Source organism: Amphiprion ocellaris, chromosome 2 (assembly GCF_022539595.1).
Source record: "Amphiprion ocellaris isolate individual 3 ecotype Okinawa chromosome 2, ASM2253959v1, whole genome shotgun sequence".
Lineage (NCBI taxonomy): Eukaryota > Metazoa > Chordata > Actinopteri > Pomacentridae > Amphiprion > Amphiprion ocellaris.
The window spans coordinates 4,153,586-4,174,183 of record NC_072767.1 but is presented as its reverse complement, the minus strand read 5'-3'; the positions used below and the strand labels follow the sequence as shown (position 1 = coordinate 4,174,183).

Below are 20,598 nucleotides of genomic sequence, written 5' to 3'. Positions count from 1 at the left end.
GCAAAATTTTCGGATATTTTTCAGACAGAGCAACATCATTTTTTGTTGCCTGTAAATGAGGACAACAGGAGGGTTAAACTCAGAAAATCTGTAATTGTCGTGTCTGTGTCAGTCATTGGTTAAACTTAGCATCTTGAGTTTATCAAACTTATTTTCTCAAGTTAAGTTAATTTAACTCAGCTACTTTTACACTTTAACAACTCAAAAGGATGATTTTGAACTAATTAATCAACATTTTTAGGGCGGCAGAGGATCTAAAAGCTGAATAAATGATTTACAGTGTTGGTATGAAAGAGGCTGAAGGGAGACAGAAAGGGGGAGGAGGGTTGAGAAGTCATGGATGGAGAGAGATGCTGTTGCCTGGTAACAGCAGCCTCATAGACCCCCATTGAAAACAACGGCAGGATTATCTGATGGAGTGAGGGGACACCGAGGGACGGCGGCTGAATTTAGGGACAAATACGCTGCTTCCACGGAGGGATTCTGGACAACAGAGATCCAAAGAAGCCGTCGATTCGGGAGGAAAAGATACTCGGAAGGTTTTCAGATCAGCAGAAGAATTCCCGTTGAAGGATTTTTGTGTGTTGGTGGCTGTCAGGGCTGAGAGGAGGGCTGTCGGCTCGGTCTTCACGGCCACTCTTCACCCCGACAAAGGTGGCCAGAGGCTGGGGAGAGGAGGGGGAGTCGGAACAGAGGTGGTCCCTGTCCTCAGACACCTGCTGCTGCCGGCGAGGACACTGTACCACTGTGTCCTGCATGGGAATTAATGCAGGACGGAGATTTTAAAAAGGGGGGAAAAAACATGTTTTTCTGTTAATGTGGAGGATCAGGACTTTCTCCCTGCAAATCTGTGCATCTACAGAGAGATTCTGAGGGGATTTTGCGCCGCTCATGTGAGTAAAAACCTCTGATTTTGCATGATTGCATTGATATTCTGCTCACTGTGCCTCGCACTGACACTAAAATGTGCATTAAAATGTGAAATATGTTGCATTTGGGGCGAGCTAGAAAGGCTGTGCAGCCATTTTACTCACATTTGCACAATATTTTCTTGCAAAAAACCTGCACAGTGGGACAAATAATGATGTTAAATGCATTTATTTAAATGCAAAAGCCACTTTATCCATAAAGACATTTGTAGAAATCCTAAATTGGTGATTAAAGTCATGATTTTTTGTGTTAATGTGGAGATCTAGAGAAAGATTCTGAGGGGATCTTGCACACTCAGGTGAATAAAACCTCTGATTTTGCATGATTTTGTTCTCACTGCACCTCACAGTAGTACTAAAATGTGAAATATGTTTTTTTTAAAGTGGATCTTGCATTTGGGGCGACCTAGAAAGGCTGTGGAGCCATTTTACTCACATTTGCACAGCAAAAAACCTGCACAGTGACACAAATTGTGATCTTACATGCATTTAATAGAATGCAAAAGCCACTTTATTCATACAGGCATTTGTAGAAATCCTAAATTGATTATTAAAGTCATGATTTTTTGTGTTGATGTGGAGGATCAGGACTTTCTCCCTGCAAATCTGTGCATCTACAGAGAGATTCTGAGGGGATCTCGTGCCGCTCATGTGAGTAAAAACCTCCAATTTTGGATGATTGCATTGATATTCAGCTCACTGCACCTCACATCGACATTAAAATGTGCATTAAAATGTGAAATATGTTGCATTTGGGGTGAGCTAGAAAGGCTATGGAGCCATTTTACTCACAATTGCACAGCAAAAAACCTGCACATTGACATATGAAATCCTCTTAATTGCATTTATTTGAATGCAAAAGCCACTTTCTTCAAACAGGCATTCATAGGAATCCTAAATTGGTTATTAAAGTCATGATTTTTCCCACAAAAAACCTCAATAATCCACTGATAGCAGTTTATTCTTTCAGATTTCATTCTCCTCTTGTGCAACACACAACCTGCAGAGATGAATTATTTCTTCTTTTATCGACTGCAGCCAAAACCACCAAAATCTCTCAATTATCTCACAGGAGTTCATGTTGAATTATTCCTCATCATCATCGCTATGCATCAATCCATCATCACACTGTCGGTGGATTTCTCCTCTTTGTTTCTGAGTAAAACCTACATCATAGACCTAAAAACCATCCATCAGTCAGCAGAATCTGATCAGATATCATTGATTTCATGCATGACTGGAAGAAAACAGGACTTTGGAGCTAATTAAATATCCAGAATGTAGCTCGTCCAGCCAAACAAAGCTGCTCTGCTCTTATTAAAGTGTCACTACTTGAGCTGTGACCATGCATGTGGATCTCAGAGGGTTTGTTAGCTCAACCTCTCGAGCACAAATCAAGTTTTTCTCCCGGTGACATGAAGCCTGAGTGGAGATCAAACGGCAGTAGAACCAAGGAGGATTAAGGATTATACCCGGATGTGGAGGAATATTAGTAATATTTGACTTTGAGTTGGGCCGAGCTTCGGTCACATGCTGCTCACATGTGTTCAGGAGGACGAAACCACGTGACTCCGCTCAGCTTTACCCTAAAATGTCCTGAAAGAGAGTCATTTATTTGGTTGAAATCCCTCCACGGCGCCGGGTTTCCCCTTTGCAGCTGCACTCAGACCCGTGTTCCTGCAGTGCAGCCATGCAGCCGAGCGTCTCCACTGGTATCACAGGAAGTTTATTTGATCTGTTGGTTAATTAATGTCTGTGTTGGACCCTCCAGGCCCCGGCTCTCTTCTCCGAGGGATGGGCACCACAGAGGCAACTCTACGAATGGAGAACATGGAAGTAAAAGACGAGTGGCAGGATGAAGACTTCCCCAGGTGAACCCCTTTATTATCATCTCCTTTTAAACTGCTCATAGGAAACAGAGGAAGCTAAAGGTTCAGCCATAAAAATAATAAAAAATACAAAATACATGCAACAGTTTGCATCAGGATTTTTTGAATTATTTCCGACAACTTCTAATGAAATCAGGTGATTAGTTTTTCCTCTGTAAATAAACAACAACAACAAAAATAGAATCATAAACACAAGTGTTTAAGTTTTTAAGGACTTTAGGGATTCTGAACTTGAGTTGGAGCAAAATGAGGTTATCAAAGCAAATTAAATTAATTTAGTGCAACTTAAATTCTGTTTTAACCTCTGAAGACCTGAGCTTTGGTTGGACTGCATTTTTAATTTTAGAGTAAATATAATAATTGGATAATATCTAATATCTGATTATTGTGTTTATTATGTTTATATTAAATTTATATTGTTATTATTGTTGTTGTTGTTATTAATAATGTTGTTATTTTTGTTGTTATTATTTGTATTATTATTATCAACAATGCGCACTTTTTGAAAGAAAAATGATGTCCTCATATGTGGGTCCAGGTCCTAGGAGGCTAAATCAATTAATGCAGAAGCTTTAGGATAAATTACACACATTGTTATTATTAGTAGTAGTATTAGTAATAATAATAATAATAATAATAATAATAATAATAATAATAATGCTTGTTTATATATATATATATATATATATATATATATATATATATATATATATATATATATATATATATATATATATATATATATATATATATATATACATATATACATACACACACATATATATATATATACACGTGTATATATGTATATATATATATATATATATATATATATATATATATATATAAAATATTAACAAGCATTATTATTATTATTATATACTATATACTATATATTATATACTATAGATTATTCTGGATTGTAACAGAAAATTTCCTAGTAAAAATGCCTTCTGTGAACACTTTTCCATTTCATACTCACATGATAAAGAAATTACAAAGCAGAAATAATTTTAGAAAAATGATTTCAAAACTGGATGTACAGAGGTTGAGATGCAGAGTTTAACGGGTAAAAAAGAAGAAGAAGAAGAAGAAGTGTGCTGACAGGCAGCGCTGAGCCCCATCCTCCTCTTCCTCCCGCTCCTCCTCTTCCTCCTCCTCTTCCTCCTCCTCCATCGGATGGAGGCAGGGATCCAGGTTTCCAGGGATCCAGGGAGCAGGTGCAGCTCTGTCATGTGACGCCACATCCTCAGCGATCAACAACAACCCGTCCAGGAAAATGGTGGCAGGTTTTGGTTAAAGGAGGAATCTGAAACTCGTTCTGATTTTAGTGACTGAAGAAGCCGAAAAACCAGCTCATTTACATCGACTCAGACTGATTCAGCCTCCAGAAGGTAAGAATCAGCGCTTCCCAGTGTAGTTGGAGGACAAGGCAGCCATAAACACTAACTAAAAGATGCTTTTGTTATCAGAGAATCCTCCCTCAGTGTGTTCGCATTTTAATAGACAGGCTTTAATTCCTGACAAAGCAGCAGTGATGGCTGCAGGGGTCCTCTGGGAATAGAGTCAGCAGAGCCTGTTTGTCTGGTCTGCGGTCAGATTTACCGAAGACCTCTGCTTGTTTTGAACCTTTTGTCTGCACAATAGCACCTCCTGGCCGTTGCTGCTGCAGATCTGACCTGATTTGCAAACCAAAAAACACAGAAACCTGCAGAGAAACCGGAGCTGGACGTCCTGCCTGCAGTAACCAAGCTACAGCGTGAAGGGAAGCAGATGCAGCAGTTTGTTTGTTTGTATGCAGAGACTCACTTTGTTTCCTCCTCCTCCTCTTCGCTCCTGTAGTCTTCATCCCTCCCCAGAGACGACTTAATAACCACCTTCATCCTCCTGAGTCCAGAGCTCAGTCAGATCAGCAATGAAACCCTCAGCAGTGTTGCATTTTAGTGTGAGACTGCAGTTAAACTCTCTTATATGTGCTCTAAATACACAAAATAATTAAAATACTGTCAGCTCTTTACCCAGACTTCATCCTGAAATTACAAAATGGAAGTCTGTCCACAGAAACAAGGAGGAACAGGATATTTTCTGCATTTTTGGAGACATTTCCTGTGTCTTTGGTGACATTATAGCAACAACAACAAAAAAAAAACAACTGGGAAATTTGGATTCAAAACAGAAATTGAAATGTAAAGTTGAAATATAACTTAGCAAAAATTTGATATGGTCAAAAAATGTTAATGCTCAAAGAAAGATTTTTTACATTGCTAGATACATTGTATCTGCCACTCCTGGGGTAAAATCTGAAAATGAGTGAAATCTGCTGGTTTTACCCATGATGGACTCTCATCCTTTACTGAAAAGCCTTGAAAACATCCTTAACTAAGCCAGAACATAAAGGCTTAAAGGAACAAGAACAGCAAACGGAATGAAAAGTGATCCAAAATGAATCCAAAGATAATGCAGGAAGTCAAAACTTGTAAGCAACCAAACATTGCAATGCATAATATTATAGTGCAGATATGCAATATAGAATACATTCTATCTGGAATATACTATATACCAATAAAAAGTTGACATAAAAATATATATAATAAAATTTGAGTTGCTAAAATTAAAAATTTCTGTGAATAAGTTAACTATGAGACATGCTGTCATTGTATCATATGTCATTTCTATTGTAATGAAAGTACAAGAATGCTATGATTATATTTGTAAACTAGAGATTCCAGGCTTTTATATGATCTAGAACATGTTGTGATTGCCAGGAGTGGAATGGCTGCAATAGATATGGCAATGTTTGGCAAAAAAGAACCGAAAAATTGGTGGACAAAATCGTATTTCCAGGTAAAGTAAAAATAAAATGATAGTGGGAATGAGCTATTTTCCTGTTACCACTTATAGTCTCATTTAGGACATCATAAAGGTTGAAAACAAAAGTGGCATTTTGTTGTGGGGGTGGGGGGTGGGGGGCTGCATGGTAGGACGTCTGGGCTCCCGGACTGTGTTTATAGTGAGAAATTGGACATTTTTCATTTATTTAATGGTTTATCTACAGCATAATGACTACTAATGCTAAAGAAATCCCCAAAATAGCTTTAAATCCTATATTTTGGTCTAGTTTATAGTTTATATTTGTATTTATTTCCTGCAGACCGCTGCCAGAGGACGGAGACATGGATCCTTCCTGTGGCCTCACAGACGACAGAACCTGTAAGTCTGATTTTATTTGATATTATTTTAACCCTCATGTCGTCCTGAGGGTCAAATCGACCCGTTTTAAAGGTTGAAAATGTGGAAAAAGATCTATTTTCACAGTGAAACTTCTGATGTCCACATTTTTAACATTTTTTGGGAAATCTTTGAACATTTTTTGGTGGAAAAAAGAAATGTTAAAAAAAATGTTTCTTAAGAATATTAGAAGTTTTACTTATATATATGTAATCATTTTAGATATTTTTAGGATTTTTTTGGAAGATTTTTACTCATTTTCTGAAAATATTTACAAGAATTTTCTTGCCAAATTTGGGGGATTTTTTTTAAATAAGACTTTAAAGGGAAACTTTTAAGGAATTATTGGAATTTTCTTCCTTTTGCAAATTTAAAGTTTGCATATATATATATATATATATATATATATATATATATATATATATATATATGTATATTTGAAAATGTGGGGGAAAAAATATTTTCACAGTGAAACGTCTGATGTCCACATTTTTAACATTTTTTGGTGGAAATTTTTTTTTTTTAAAGTTTCTTAAGAACATTAACAAAAAATTCTACCAAAATTGATTTTTTTTGCAAATGTTCTTAAAGAAAATATTAGAAGTTTTACTGATATATATGGAATCACTTTAGATATTTTTAGGATTTTATTTTGAAGATTTTTACTCATTTTTTGAAAATATTTGCAAGTATTTCCTTGCCAAATTTGGGGGATTTTTAAGGGAAATTTTTTGGGAATTTTCTTCCTGAAGGTTTTGCAAATTTTCAGAAATTTAAGGAATTTTTTGCTGAATTTTTGGATTTTTTTCAGACAAGGAAACAATATTTTCTGGTGGCCTTAAATGAGGACAACAGGAGGGATAATTATCTGTATGTTGACCTTCTTCCTGTCCTCTCTGCAGCTCCTCCTGTCTCTCTGAACGTCAGTCCGTCTGGAGGTGTCTCCTCGTCCCACCGGAAACGCCGGACGCTGGTGGCCCCAGAGATGAACCTGTCGCTGGACCAGAGCGAAGGTTCTCTGCTGTCTGACGACTTCCTGGACACTCCGGACGACCTGGACATCAACGTGGACGACATGGACACTCCGGACGAGACCGACTCGCTGGAGTTCATCACCAACGGCAACGACCTGGAGTGGGAAGGTCAGAGGTCAACACATCCAAACTCTACCTGCTGGTTTCAGTTCAAGCTTAATCCTAAAATAATTCAAATTTCATTTTCAACTGTCTTCATAAATGTTCATTTTTAAAATATACTATAAATCTTCCACTAAGACATTTACATTTAAACTGCCTGTTTTCACAAACCTGAGGTGTTGATTCTGAGCTACACTGTAAAAAAGAAATGGTGAAAATCTGGCAGCAAAAGTACCACAAAAAATATGTTTAAAACGACGGAATACATTCCCATTCAAAAACTGTTAAAAAAAAAAATGGTGAAAATAATGGCAAATATCTGTAAAACTGTGATTTTTTTCTAGCAGATTTGAGTATAGAAAAATAGAGGAATTTCATAGTCACACACTGTGAGAGAACAAATTCCAGTTTAGAATAAAATATTATGAATAATCTATAAAAATAAAGATTTTTGATATCGACTTTGTTCATAGTTTTGACCTCTTTTTTGTTTGTTTTGTTTCTTTGTGAAAATCTTTTTTCTCTGTGATTTGACTAGAAACAGAAAAAAAAGTTTTACCATAAGATACATAATTTTTCTTTCAAATAATGGAAAATATCTGCAAAATAATAACATGAGTACTGATTTTTGGTCTTGACATTGCTGACTTTTTTTTTTTTTACAGTTACTGTGTCAGTTAATACTGTATTTCTGAGATTTTACTCTAACTCAAATATTCAGCACAAAATGCCTTTTGTAGAAGTAAGGATTGCTAAAAAAAAATAAAAAATTAAAAAAGTACTTCATTGAAGTTTACACACAATATGCAGTGTAAAAAAATATTGTATTATGCTGATTTTTTGTGCTTCTGAAATACACAAAAATATTAGTAAAATTACAAAAAATAATTAAATTCTAATGTAAAATAACATAGAAGAACTTTTAGAATTTAGAATAACCAAAAAATCCCACCTTTTTTTAACATAAAAATACAAACTATGTGTGTAACTTTACGGAAATTTACCAAAAATGTAAATATAAAAATGTTATCTCTGTATTATAGGTAATTTTATTAGTTTCATTAATTAAGTATCATTAAAGAAACACTGAAAATAGAGAAAATACACAGGATCTCATGCAAAATTAGTATTTACATACATATATGTATTTTAATTATAAACAATTATTGTATTTTAATGGAAGTATTGACAGTATTTTTGGTGGTCAGCTGACAGAATATGCAATTTTTTACTTTTATTTTTTTGCCACAGTGTATTTCACTTTTCTTTGCAACCAAAATCCTGCATTCTCATAAATACTCATAACCTGCCTCTCTGTGTTTCCAGACGACACTCCGGTGGCGTCGGCCAAAGCCAACCCTGCCGACGGTTCAGGTGAAGCCGGCGACGACGGAAACGGCAACAACGGACGTCTGTGGAGGAGCGTGATCATCGGAGAGCAGGAGCATCGTATCGACATGCAGGTCATCAGGCCTTACCTGAGGGTCATCACACACGGAGGTCAGACCAGAAGAACGCTGGAGGATAAAATCTATGAGAGAATTCAGAGAATCCTGGAGATAAAAGCTGCTGGAGGGGTTCAGTGGAGACAGTTTGTAGTTAGACGTGCAAAAGCAGCCATTCAAAGCCATAAACAGCATTAACTCTCCTGTTGGCCTCATTTACGGGCACCAAAAAATATAGTTTCCATGCCTGAAAAAAATCCCAAAAATCAGTAAAAAAAATTCCCCAAATTTCTGAAAATTTGCAAAACCTTCAGGAAGAAAATTCCAATAATTCCTTAAAGGTTTCCCTTGAAGGTTTTATTTTTTTTTTTTTAAATGTAAAATTTGGCAAGAAAATTCTTGTAAATATTTTCAAAAAATGAGTAAAAATCTTCCAAAAAAATCCTAAAAATATCTAAAGTGATTACATATATATCAGTAAAACTTCTAATATTTAAGAACATTCAGAAAAAAATTCAACCAAAATTCGCTGGATTTTGTTTGACTTTTTTGTGAATGTTCTTAAGAAACATTTTTAACATTTCTTTTTTTCCACCAAAAAATGTTCAAAAATTTCCCAACAAATGTTAAAAATGTGGACATCAGAAGTTTCACTGTGAAAATATTTTTTTCCACATTTTCAAATTTTAAATTTGCAAAACCTTCAGGAAGAAAATTCCAATAATTCCTTAAAAATTTCCCTTAAAAGTTTTATTTAAAAGAAAAATGTTGAAATATGAAACATTATCTGCTTTTTAATGGTGTATGTATAGTAAAATGGATTTTATTTTTTATTAATTAAAGGTGTAGCAACTGTTGCAAAAATGACATTTTCTCTTTCTTAATGGTAAATCTATAAACAAATAATATTTGCTATTTTTTACTGGTGTATGTATAGTGAAAAGTAGGACATTTTCTGTATTTTTAGTGTACTCTCATTAACCCTCCTGTTGTCCTCATTTACGGGCATCAGAAAATATTGTTTACCTGTCCAAAAATTCAACAAAAAAATTCCCTGAATTTCTGAAAATTTGCAAAACCTTCAGGAAGAAAATTCCAATTATTCAAAAAAAATTTCCCTTAAAAATTTTATTTGAAAAAAGAAAACAAATTTGGCAAGAAAATTCTTGTAAATGTTTTCAAAAAATGAGTAAAAATCTTCCAAAAAATCCCAAAAATATCTAAAGTGATTCCATATATATATATATCAGTAAAACTTCTAACATTGTCTACAAGAACATTCAGAAAAAAATCAACCAAAATCCAGTGAAATTCGCTGGATTTTGGTTGATTTTGGTTGTTTTGTTTGGTCTTTTTTCCACTAAAAAAGTTTCAAAAACTTTCCAAAAAATGTTGAAAATGTGGACATCAGAAGTTTCACTGTGAATTTTTTTTTTCTACATTTTCAAATTTTAAAACGGATCAATTTGACCCGCAGGATGACGGGAATGTTAAAACACAGACGAATCCAGGTGAATTCTGTTGATTAATCATCTCTAATTGAACACTTGTGTCTCCAGGTTACTATGGAGAAGGACTGAACGCCATCATCGTGTTTTCTGCCTGTTACCTTCCTGACAGCAGCTGTCAGGATTATCACTACATCATGGAGAACCTCTTCCTGTACGCACCTCTGCTTTTACAGCCTCACACTGATGCTCTGTTTGGTTTTAAGTTCAGCCAGTAAGGAATCCTTCCTTGTCCGTCCTGCAGCTACGTGGTGAGCAGTCTGGAGATGCTGGTGGCTGAAGATTATCTGATCGTCTACATGAACGGAGCGACTCCCAGGAATAAGATGCCGGGAATCAGCTGGTTGAAGAAGTGCTACCAGATGATCGACAGAAGGTAAAAACATCCAGCCAGATTCTAACAGTCTGTCCAGAACAGCACACTTTAGTAAAAACTGGCTTTAATGTGGCTTCAGATTGAGGAAGAACCTGAAGTCTCTGGTCATCGCTCATCCTACGTGGTTCATCCGCACCGTTCTGGCGATATCGAGGCCTTTTATCAGGTAAAACCAACAAATATTTATGTTTTGGAATCTAGTTAGATTCCAACTAGACACACTCAAAAGAAATATCTGCGTATTAACAGTCATATTCTAATAGAAAATGCCCATAGACTGGGACTTTATTTTTGTTTCAATTCAGTTTAAGTTTATTATCAGTTGATTTAATTATCTGATAGTAAATTTCAGAGAGAATGTAATGTAGCTATACTACTACTACATAAAAAAACAAAGGGTGTCCCACCATTAAATATTTTTTTAAAACTGATCAAAAAAACAAACAAACTATAGTTACCATTTAAAAGCAGATAATGTTTTCTCCACTATAAATACACCATTAAATAAAACAAATGCCCTTTTCTTTTAATATAAATTCACCATTAATTAATAGGAAAATGTATGTTTTTTTTAATTGTTGGTAAACCATTAACTAATAGAAAAAATGTTTCTTTTGTTTTTTTTAAACAAAAAGCAGAAAATGTTCTGTTTTTTTTACTGTAGATGCATAAATAAAACATTTTTAATATGTTTTTATACTGTATATATACACCTTTCAATAGCAGAAAAGATCCTATTTTTCACTGTAGATACACCATTAAATAATAGCATATAATAATAATAATAATAATAATAATAATAATAATAATAATAATAATAATAATAATAATAATAATGACAATAATAATTCATTCATTCCATTTTTAAAAAATTAAATTAACTATAATAACAGGAAAATGTGCTTTTGCTTTTTTTGATGTGCCATTATTATTATTATTATTATTATTATTATTATTATTATTATTATTAGTAGTAGTAGTAGTAGTAGTAGTAGTAGTAGTAGTAGTAGTAGTACTATCAGTGCAAATTTAACATAACTATTACTGTTAATTCGAATAATAATAAGAATAAGTATAATGAGTAGAAATTAGTAGAAAATGTTTAATTGTTATATATTTTTTTTTACCAGATATAAACCACTTTAAAATAGAAATCTCTTTTTTTTTTTTTTTTTGGTGGTCATTAAAATACAGAAATTAGTTATTAATATTATTATTATTGTTAGTAGTAGTAGTAGTACTAGTAATAGTAATAATAACAATAATAATAACACTAATAATAATTAATACTGTACTTTACTCTACATTACTCTAGGTACACCGTTAAAATATAAATTTTCTATTTATTTTTTTTCTACAGAGTGACCATTAAAATACAGAAAACATCTGTTACTGTCAATAATTTTTCTGCTATTTTACAAATTTATTCTTTGGAGCGCAGAATTCACTGAACCAGACCAAAATATTTGCCTTGGACGCTCCTGAGTGAACGTTATTTACTATTAATAAAAACATTTCATATAAGAGGTCATTTGTGGTCTCCTTTTTTTCTTAAATCCTGAAACTTTTGTGTGTTTTCCACCAGAGGAAGCTGCTGGAACTGTGTCTGTTCTGCTGTTTTCTCCTCTGCAGTGTTAAGTTCATGAATAAGATCCAGTACGTCCACAGTCTGGATGAACTGGCTGAACTGGTTCCCATGGAGCACGTCCACGTCCCTGAGTGTGTGGTGCAGTAAGTAGCAGTGGCCAGCAGGTGGAGCCAGCAGGCTGCAGTTATTTTATCATTATTATTATTTTATTTTTAAATCTGAGGCTGATATCTGCTCTGAATAAACAGGAAATAACAGCTCTTAAAGATGTGAAGGATTTACCGGTGATCTGAGGATCTGACTGTTGTTCATTTACAGGTTTGATGAGGAGAGGATTAAAGCCAGGAGGGAAAGGTAAAAATACACTCTTATTCTGATTTTAATAACATTATTCACTCATCCTCACATATACTGACTCAAGAGAACCTCAAGGAACCTTTAGAGTTCAGAAGAACCCTCAGAAAGATTCTTTTATGGAGGTTTGAGATTCCGTTTTGAACTCTGCTTTATTATTATTATTATTATTATTATTATTATTACTATTATTATTATTATTATTATTATTACTATTATTATTATTATTATTATTATTATTATTATTATTATTAGTAGTAGTAGTAGTAGTAGTAGTAGTAGTAGTAGTAGTAGTAGTAGCAGTATTTTGGATTTTTTTGAATCATTATTATTATTATTAGTAGTAGTAGTAGTAGTATTTTGGATTTTTTAAAATCATTATTATTAGTAGTGGTAGTAGTAGGAGTAGTAGTAGGAGTAGTAGTAGTATTCTGGATTTTTAAAAAATCATTATTAATATTAGTAGTAGTAGTAGTAGTAGTAGTATTTTGGATTTTTTAAAATCATTATTATTAGTGGTAATAGAAATAGTATTTGTATTATTATTTTAGATTTTTTAATCATAATTATTAATATTAGTAGTAGTAGTATTTTTTATTTTTTAAATCATTTTTATTAATAGTAGTAGTAGTAGAAGAAGTAGTAGTAGAAGTAGGAGTTCTATTATTATTTTCGATTTTTTAATTAATTATTATTATTATTAGTAGTAGTATTTTATTTTTTAAAATCATTTTTATTGTTATTATTATTATTATTAGTAGTAGTCGTAATATTTTTTATTTTTTTAAATCATTATTATTATTATTATTATTATTATTATTATTATTATTATTATTATTATTATTATTATTATTATTATTATTATTATTATTATTATTATTATTATTATTATTATTATTATCAGTATTATTAATAGTAGTAGAAACAGTAGTAGTAGTAGTATTTTAGATTATTTTAAATCATTGTTATTATTGTGTGTGTGTGTGTGTGTGTGTGTGTGTGTGTGTGTGTGTGTGTGTGTGTGTGTGTGTGTGTGTGTGTGTGTGTGTGTGTGTGTGTGTGTGTGTGTGTGTGTGTGTGTGTGTGTGTGTGTGTGTGTGTGTGTGTGTGTGTTCAGGATGGAGCAGGAGCAGCAATCGGTCCCACAGGAACCAATTAAAAAGCCTGAGAGGTAAAACTTCTGTCTGGACTTTCCTACAACCCGCCAGAGTTTCACATTTTCACATCAGATATGTCCAACATTTACCACGTTTTTACAAAAATTCTCAGGAGAAACTTTTTTTGCTCATTTTCAGGCCCAAATCAATGATTGTAGATCAAGAATCATGAGACAGACGGAGCTCTGGAGGTAATAAAAACTCAGGTTTGTTTCTTATTTTAGCCACCAGATGACCGATGTGGTTCATCATTCAGCTCGTCTGCACACAGATATCACACTACAGACCAACTGTTACACATCTGAGTCTTATATTTAAGTATACTCACCGGCCACTTTATTAGGTACACCTGTTCAATAGCTTCATAACACAAATACCTAATCAGCCAATCACGTGGCTGCAACCCACTGCATTTATTTATGTAAATGTGGTCCAGACAACCTGCTGAAGTTCAAACTGAGTATTAGAATGGAGCAGAACGGGGATTTAATTCACAAATTGCTGATCTGCTGGGATTTTCACCAACAACCACCTCTAGGGTTTACAGAGAACCATCTGAAAAAGAGAAAATATCCAGAGAGCTGAGTGGACCAGCATGCCTTGTTGACGTGAAGGTCAGAGGAGAACGGACAGACTGGTTGGAGATGACAGAAACTCAACAGGAACTCAAATAACCACTGGTTCCAACCAGGGAATGCAGAATACCATCTCTGAACCACAACAGCCTAGAAGAAGATGTTCTACAGCAGCAGAAGACCACACCAGGTTCCTGTCAGAGAAGAACAGGAAACTGAGGCTACAATCCACACAGACTCACCAACACTGGACATCAGAAGACTGGAAAAACATTGCTGATCTGATGAGTCTCCATTTCAGCTGCAGCATTCAGATGGTCAGAATTTGGCATAAAAAACATGAAAGCATGGATCCAAAAACTTAGAAGAGTTAGACAAAAAAAAACAACAAAAAGGGATAGAAAATGACAAAAAATGACACAAAAAAACAACAAAAAGATCGAGAATGAGAAAAAAATTGACAAAAAAACAACAAAGATTGAAAATGACAAAAAAATTGACAAAAAAACCCCCACAAAGATTGAAAATGGTAAAAACAAATGAGACTAAACAACATAAAGCATGAATCCTGTCTTGTATCAGCGGTTCAGGCTGCTGCTGGTGTGATGCTGTGGGGAATATCTTCTTAGTACCAACTGATCATGGTTTAGACTCCACAGCCTACCTGAGTATTGCTGCTAACCATCTCCATCCCATAATGACCACAGTGGACCATCTTCTGATGCTACTTCCAGCAGGATAATGCTCCATGTCACAAAGCTCAGATCATGTCTAACTGGTTTCTAGAACCTGACAATGAGTTCTCTGTCCTCCAACGGCCTCCACAGTCACCAGATCTCCATCCAGTAGAACCTTTAGATGTGGTGGAACTGGGGACTGGATCATGGATGTTCAGCCGACAAATCTGCAGCAGCTGTGTGACGCTATCATGTCAATATGGACCAAAACCTCTGAGGAACATTTCCAACACCTTGTAGAAGCCACTGAGTGCTACGTTGTAAGTAGGAACCAGTCTTTGTCTGGGCAGGTGTATCGCCTGGAAGGTAAAACAGTTTTGAACGCTGAAGAAGCCGGTCATGGTGAACTGTTTGTTTGAGATAAGGAATGTTGGATTACAATTGCTTTGGAGCAATAAATACACAGATTATTGAAACACAAGCTATTGTCTCAGGCTCTCTTCATCAGATACAGTAAAGTTTGTCAGTGCATCAGTTATTTAAATCTTGAAGCACCTCAGGGGCTTCAACCATTGGCTTAGCCTCTAAACACCTTGTTGAAAGGATGCCACCAAGAATTAAGGCAGTTCTGAAGGTAAAAGGTTGTCCAACCTTTTACTAACAAGATGTACCAAATAAAGTGGCCAGTGAGTGTATGTAAATGTAAATGGATACACTACTGTTCAAAAGTTTGGGGTCACTTAGAAATGTCCTTATTCTTGAAAGAAAAGCATTTTTTTCAATGTAGACAGCATTAAATGAATGATAAATCCAATCTAGACATTGTTAATGTGGTAAATGACTATTGTAGCTGGAAACAGCTGATTTTTAATGGAATATCTCCATATCGGTACAGAGGAACATTTCCAGTAGTGTATATGAATTAAAGTTGCTCTATATTAGTTAAAGTTGCTCTATATTAGTTAAAGTTGCTCTATATTAGTTAAAATTGACCTACACTACTGTTCAAAAGTTTGGGGTCACCCAGACAATGTCATGTTTTCCATGAAAACTCACACTTTTATCCATGTGCTAACATAACTGCACAAGGGTTTTCTAACCATCAATGAGCCTTTCAACACCATTAGCTAACACAATGTAGCATTAGAACACAGGAGTGATGGTTGCTGGAAATGTTCCTCTGTACCCCTATGGAGATATTCCATTTAAAATCAGCTGTTTCCTTGGGTGTCCAGATAGCTCAACTGGTTGAGGGAGTGATCCATGTACTCAGCAGCCTGGATTTGATTCCAGCTCACGGTCCTTTACTGCATGTCTTCCCCCCATTCTTCACCCTGCTTTCCTTTCTGCCTCTTAACTGTACCTATCAAATAAATAGTAAAAAAAAAAAAAAAAATATCCGTTTACAGCTAGAATAGTCATTTACCATATTAACAATGTCTAGACTGGATTTATCATTCATTTAATGCCATCGTCATTGAATAAAACTGCTTTTCTTTCTAAAATAAGGACATTTCTAAGTGACCCCAAACTGTTGAACCATACTGTATTTATATATCATTGATTGACTTTCAAGAATCGGATGCACAAAACTGGTTTTCAATTAATTAAATACATTTTCTAAAAGTACACATTCATCAAACAGATTGTTGACTAATTTCATCCTTTAAAAGCACCAGACAGAGACAGTTTTGCACATTTTTAAGTTTCAATTTCATACCAAAGCAGCAAAATATTATACTTTATATATATGTCCTGTTGTGCTCACTATCATCCAAACCCATGATTTGTTTCTCTTCCTGCAGGATGCAGCAGACATGTGGAGGGTGAAAACTCTTATTTAAATCACTGAGAAGCCAGAAGTCCAGTGAGTTTTACACATTTACTGTTTTTATCCAGCTGAAGATTTGTCATTTTCTGATCAAACGTTGATTCTTCTCTCATTGAGGGCTTCATATCCAACTAGAAAATGTACAAAGGAGGTTTGTGCCATTAGAAGAATTTTGTTTTTTACTTCAAAAACTATTGCTGAGTTCATTCAGTCATAAACCTGCTGCGTAACAGAGCCTGTTTTAGTGTAGCTTATATTAAAATGCTGGATTTTATGAACAGCTTCTGGGTGAAACTCTCCAGTTTTTGTCATTTAAAAACTGAAGTGAATTGACCAGATTGATTTATTATGAGTTGTTTTCATTGGGAGATGCTACGTATTCACCTGTGATGTTATAAAACGGCCATCCAGGGCGTCAGATGCCTTCATGTTTATTTTTTTACCTCATACCTGCTGTACATTAAGGCCTCCTCAACTTTATGCTGTCCAAATGTACGAACATCCGGATGGTTTGCTCTCTTGTTTTCCTTCCATGTGTGCAGTGCTTCATCTTAAAATGTGCCTCTATAATGTTAAAAAAAAAAAAAAAAAAAAAATGCAGAAACATGATCAATATTTACCTTCTGAAACACCCATAAGAGAAAAGAGAAAATCTATATGTTGTAAGACAGGGGAGTCAAACTGATCTTAGTCCAGGTTCCACATTCAGCCCAGTTTGATCTCAAATGACCAATAAAATCACAAGATAATAACCTGTAAATAACCACAACTCCTAATGTTTCCCTTGATTTTAGTGCAAAAAATGTTCTGAAAATGTTCACATTTAAGGAATTATCTTTTTGCAAAACATCATGAACAAACTGAAATTTCTGAAGAAAAATTTCATCAACATTCAGTCTCAGTTTATCATTTCCACATTACAACTTCCAGACCACAGTGTCAACAAAAGGAACACAACATTTAGTCAGAGCTATCTGGAACTGAACCACAGAGGATTCATTGGAGGATCAAAACGACAAAAGTCAGACAAAAAGCAACAAAAACAAGACAAAATATTACAAAAATGAGAAACAAAATGAGACAAACGATATGAAAGAAAACAAAAAAAGAGACAAAATATTTGGCAAAAAACTTTTAAGTGACAAGGACACAAGTGAGACAAAAAGACCCAAAATGACAAAAGTGAGAAACAAAATGACAAAAACTGAGACAAACAACACAACACAAAACAAAAAAAGAGACAAAAAAGTTAAAAGCAACAAAAAATGGACAAAAAAGAAACACAAAATGACAAAAACAAGAAAAAAATGTCAAAAACATGAGACAAACGACAAAAGTCAGACAAAAAACAACAAAAACAAGACAAAATATTACAAAAATTAGACAAAAAATGTCAAAAGCGAGAAACAAAATGAGACAAACGACACAAAACAAAAGAAGAAAGAGACAAAATATTTGGCAAAAAACTTGTAAAGCAACAAGGACACAAGCGAGACAAAAAACGACAAAAATGAGAAACAAAACAACAAAATTCAGACAAAAAAGCAGCAAAAACAAGACAAAATATTACAAAAATTAGTCAAAAAATGTCAAAAGCAAGAAACAAAATGAGACAAACGACACAAGAGACAAAATATTTGGCAAAAAACTTGTAAAGCGATGACACAAGCGAGACAAAAAATGACAAAAATGAGAAACAAAACAACAAAAGTCAGACCAAAAAAACACAAAAACAAGACAAAATAGGACAAAAATGAGACACAAAACAACAAAAGAACAATGAGCAATCTAGTATTTTACTTTATGATCAAAACAACTCATGGTCATGGTCTAGAAATTATTTTAAATTTACAGTTTTATAAATTTATAATCTGCAGTTAATGTCTTTGTAATTTTCAGTCTTTACAAAGTCGGGCCGGATTGGACCCTCTGGAGGGCCGCTTTTGGTCCACAGGCCGCATGTTTGACACCCCTGTTGTAAGATATCTGTAAATGAGCAATTGCTGTTTATTCTGTGGCCAAATTTAATGCATCTGCTTTGAATTTAAATCATATTTTGTCTACATATTACAACTCATGTATGAGATAAGTGTAATTCTAACCAACTGTAGGCAAAAACATGCGATCATTTTGTATAAAACCTGCATCAAAGTGGCAATAATCAGGACAAAATACACAAATATCGCATGTATGTTTTCTTACTGTTTCTGCTATTCTTAAAGATTTTTTCATGTGGGAGCAGCTCAGATGGAGAAAACGCAACAATATTAAGAATCACAGCTGAGATTTCAGATGAATAAATGTGATGTAGCTGCAGGTGGAGTGGATTCAGATCGTAATTTTGCTCATTTTAGCAAATCTTTGCCTTTTTTTAAAATGTGAAACTTCGTCAGATTCTCATGTTTAAGAGAAGTTTCTCAGATGTGTTAATTTGCTAATTTTTGCTGTTCAACTGATTTTTTTCATGTCTTCCATCTGTTTACTATAGCAGGAGGCCAGAGGAGGAAGATTTTTTATTTTTGTAAAAAAAAAAACTTTCAATTCAGTTCAATTCAATTCAATTCAATTCAATTCAATTCAATTCAATTCAATTCAATTCAATTCAATTCAATTCAATTCAATTCAATTCAATTCAATTCAATTCAATTCAATTCAATTCAATTCAATTCAATTCAATTCAATTTTATTTATATAGCGCCAATTACAGTCAAATTGTCTCGAGACGCTTTACAGAACCCATATGCCTGACCCCCAGAGCAAGCCAAAAGGCGACAGTGGCAAGGAAAACACCCTTTTAACAGGGAAAAAAACCTCGAGCAGAACCCGGCTCTAATGTGGGGGAACCATCTGCTGCTGGCCGGGCGGGTTGAGAGGGACAGAAGAGGTAGAGAGGTAGAGATAGAGGGATAGAGGTAGAGATAGAGGGATACAGATAGAGGGGTAGAGATAGAGAGGTGGGGGGGTGGGACACAAGGACCATAAAACACAACCACACATCTGAAGCATCCAGCTCTGGGACCAGGGACACTCGGAGAAAGGACACAGAAAGAAACAGAGTGAATGTAATGCAATAATGGTATATATAGTAAATACATAGGTAGTTAGAGAAGGGCTCAGTGCATCCAGAGAGGTTCCCCAGCAGTCTAGGTCTATAGCAGCAGAACTAGGGGCAAACTAAAGGGACGTCAAGAGGGGAAGTCAGTTTTGCAAATGAAAACACCAGCTCACCCCGTCAGGGTCACCCAGTCAGCCCTAACTATAAGCTTTGTCAAAAAGGAAGGTTTTAAGCCTGGTCTTAAAAATAGAGAGGGTGTCCGCCTCCTGTTGATGTTGTTTTTGCACTGTTGGACTGAGTTATAACCAGTGTTGGAGGAGTAATGCATCGCTTTATTTACAATATATTTGTCTGTAATGCAGTAATCTAACATATTACATATTAACATATTAACCCTCCTGTTGTCCTCATTTACGGGCACCAAAAAGTTCCGAAAAAATCCTAAAAACTATCTAAAGTGATTCCATATATATCAGTAAAACTTCTAATATTTTCTTTAAGAACATTCAGAAAAAAATCAACCAAAATCCAGTGAAAGTCGCTGGATTTTGGTTGATTTTTTTCTGAATGTTCTTAAGAAACATCTTTGCCATTTCTTTTTTTCCACCAAAAACTATTCAAAAACTTCCCAAAAGTGTTGAAAATGTGGACATCAGAAGTTTCACTGTGAAAATATATATTTTTTCCACATTTTCAAACTTTAAAACGGGTCAATTTTGACCTGCAGGACAACACGAGGGTTAAAGTGTAAAAATGGGCAATTTTACAAAAAGAATCTGAAAAAAATACCTGAAAGTTCACAAATAACTTTCCAGATATTAGTATTTTATGATGTAAAAAATTCAGCCCC

At 34.5% G+C, this 20,598-nt stretch overlaps 1 protein-coding gene across 4 annotated transcripts; it reads left to right on the top strand.

Moving 5' to 3' along the window:
- The first annotated feature begins 391 nt into the window (after nt 1-391).
- On the top strand, nt 392-19,377 carry atcaya (ATCAY kinesin light chain interacting caytaxin a). Of its 4 annotated transcripts, XM_055019200.1 has the most exons (14): nt 392-893; nt 1,512-1,580; nt 2,701-2,800; nt 5,970-6,028; nt 6,949-7,188; nt 8,509-8,682; nt 10,187-10,289; nt 10,380-10,511; nt 10,591-10,677; nt 12,144-12,242; nt 12,418-12,453; nt 13,571-13,624; nt 13,749-13,801; nt 16,668-19,377. In XM_055019200.1, the coding sequence occupies exons 3-13, from the start codon at nt 2,724-2,726 to the stop codon at nt 13,780-13,782; spliced, it is 1,095 nt and encodes a 364-aa protein (XP_054875175.1). In that variant the 5' UTR covers nt 392-893; nt 1,512-1,580; nt 2,701-2,723; the 3' UTR covers nt 13,783-13,801; nt 16,668-19,377. The 4 variants fall into 4 exon arrangements, with proteins under 4 accessions (XP_054875175.1, XP_054875173.1, XP_054875169.1 ...); XM_055019198.1 differs by lacking the exon at nt 1,512-1,580 and having other exon boundaries at nt 13,749-13,816; XM_055019194.1 differs by lacking the exon at nt 1,512-1,580 and having other exon boundaries at nt 393-893.
- The last annotated feature ends 1,221 nt before the right edge of the window (nt 19,378-20,598 follow it).

What these genes read in the sequence shown, in the direction of transcription:
- atcaya (XM_055019198.1), top strand. Translation starts at nt 2,724, where the DNA reads ATGGGCACCACAGAGGCAACTCTACGAATGGAGAACATGGAAGTAAAA. An exon ending in ATCATGGAGAACCTCTTCCT is followed by an intron (nt 10,290 to 10,379) that starts GTACGCACCTCT and finishes TCCGTCCTGCAG; the next exon opens with CTACGTGGTGAGCAGTCTGG. An exon ending in ATTAAAGCCAGGAGGGAAAG is followed by an intron (nt 12,454 to 13,570) that starts GTAAAAATACAC and finishes GTGTGTGTTCAG; the next exon opens with GATGGAGCAGGAGCAGCAAT.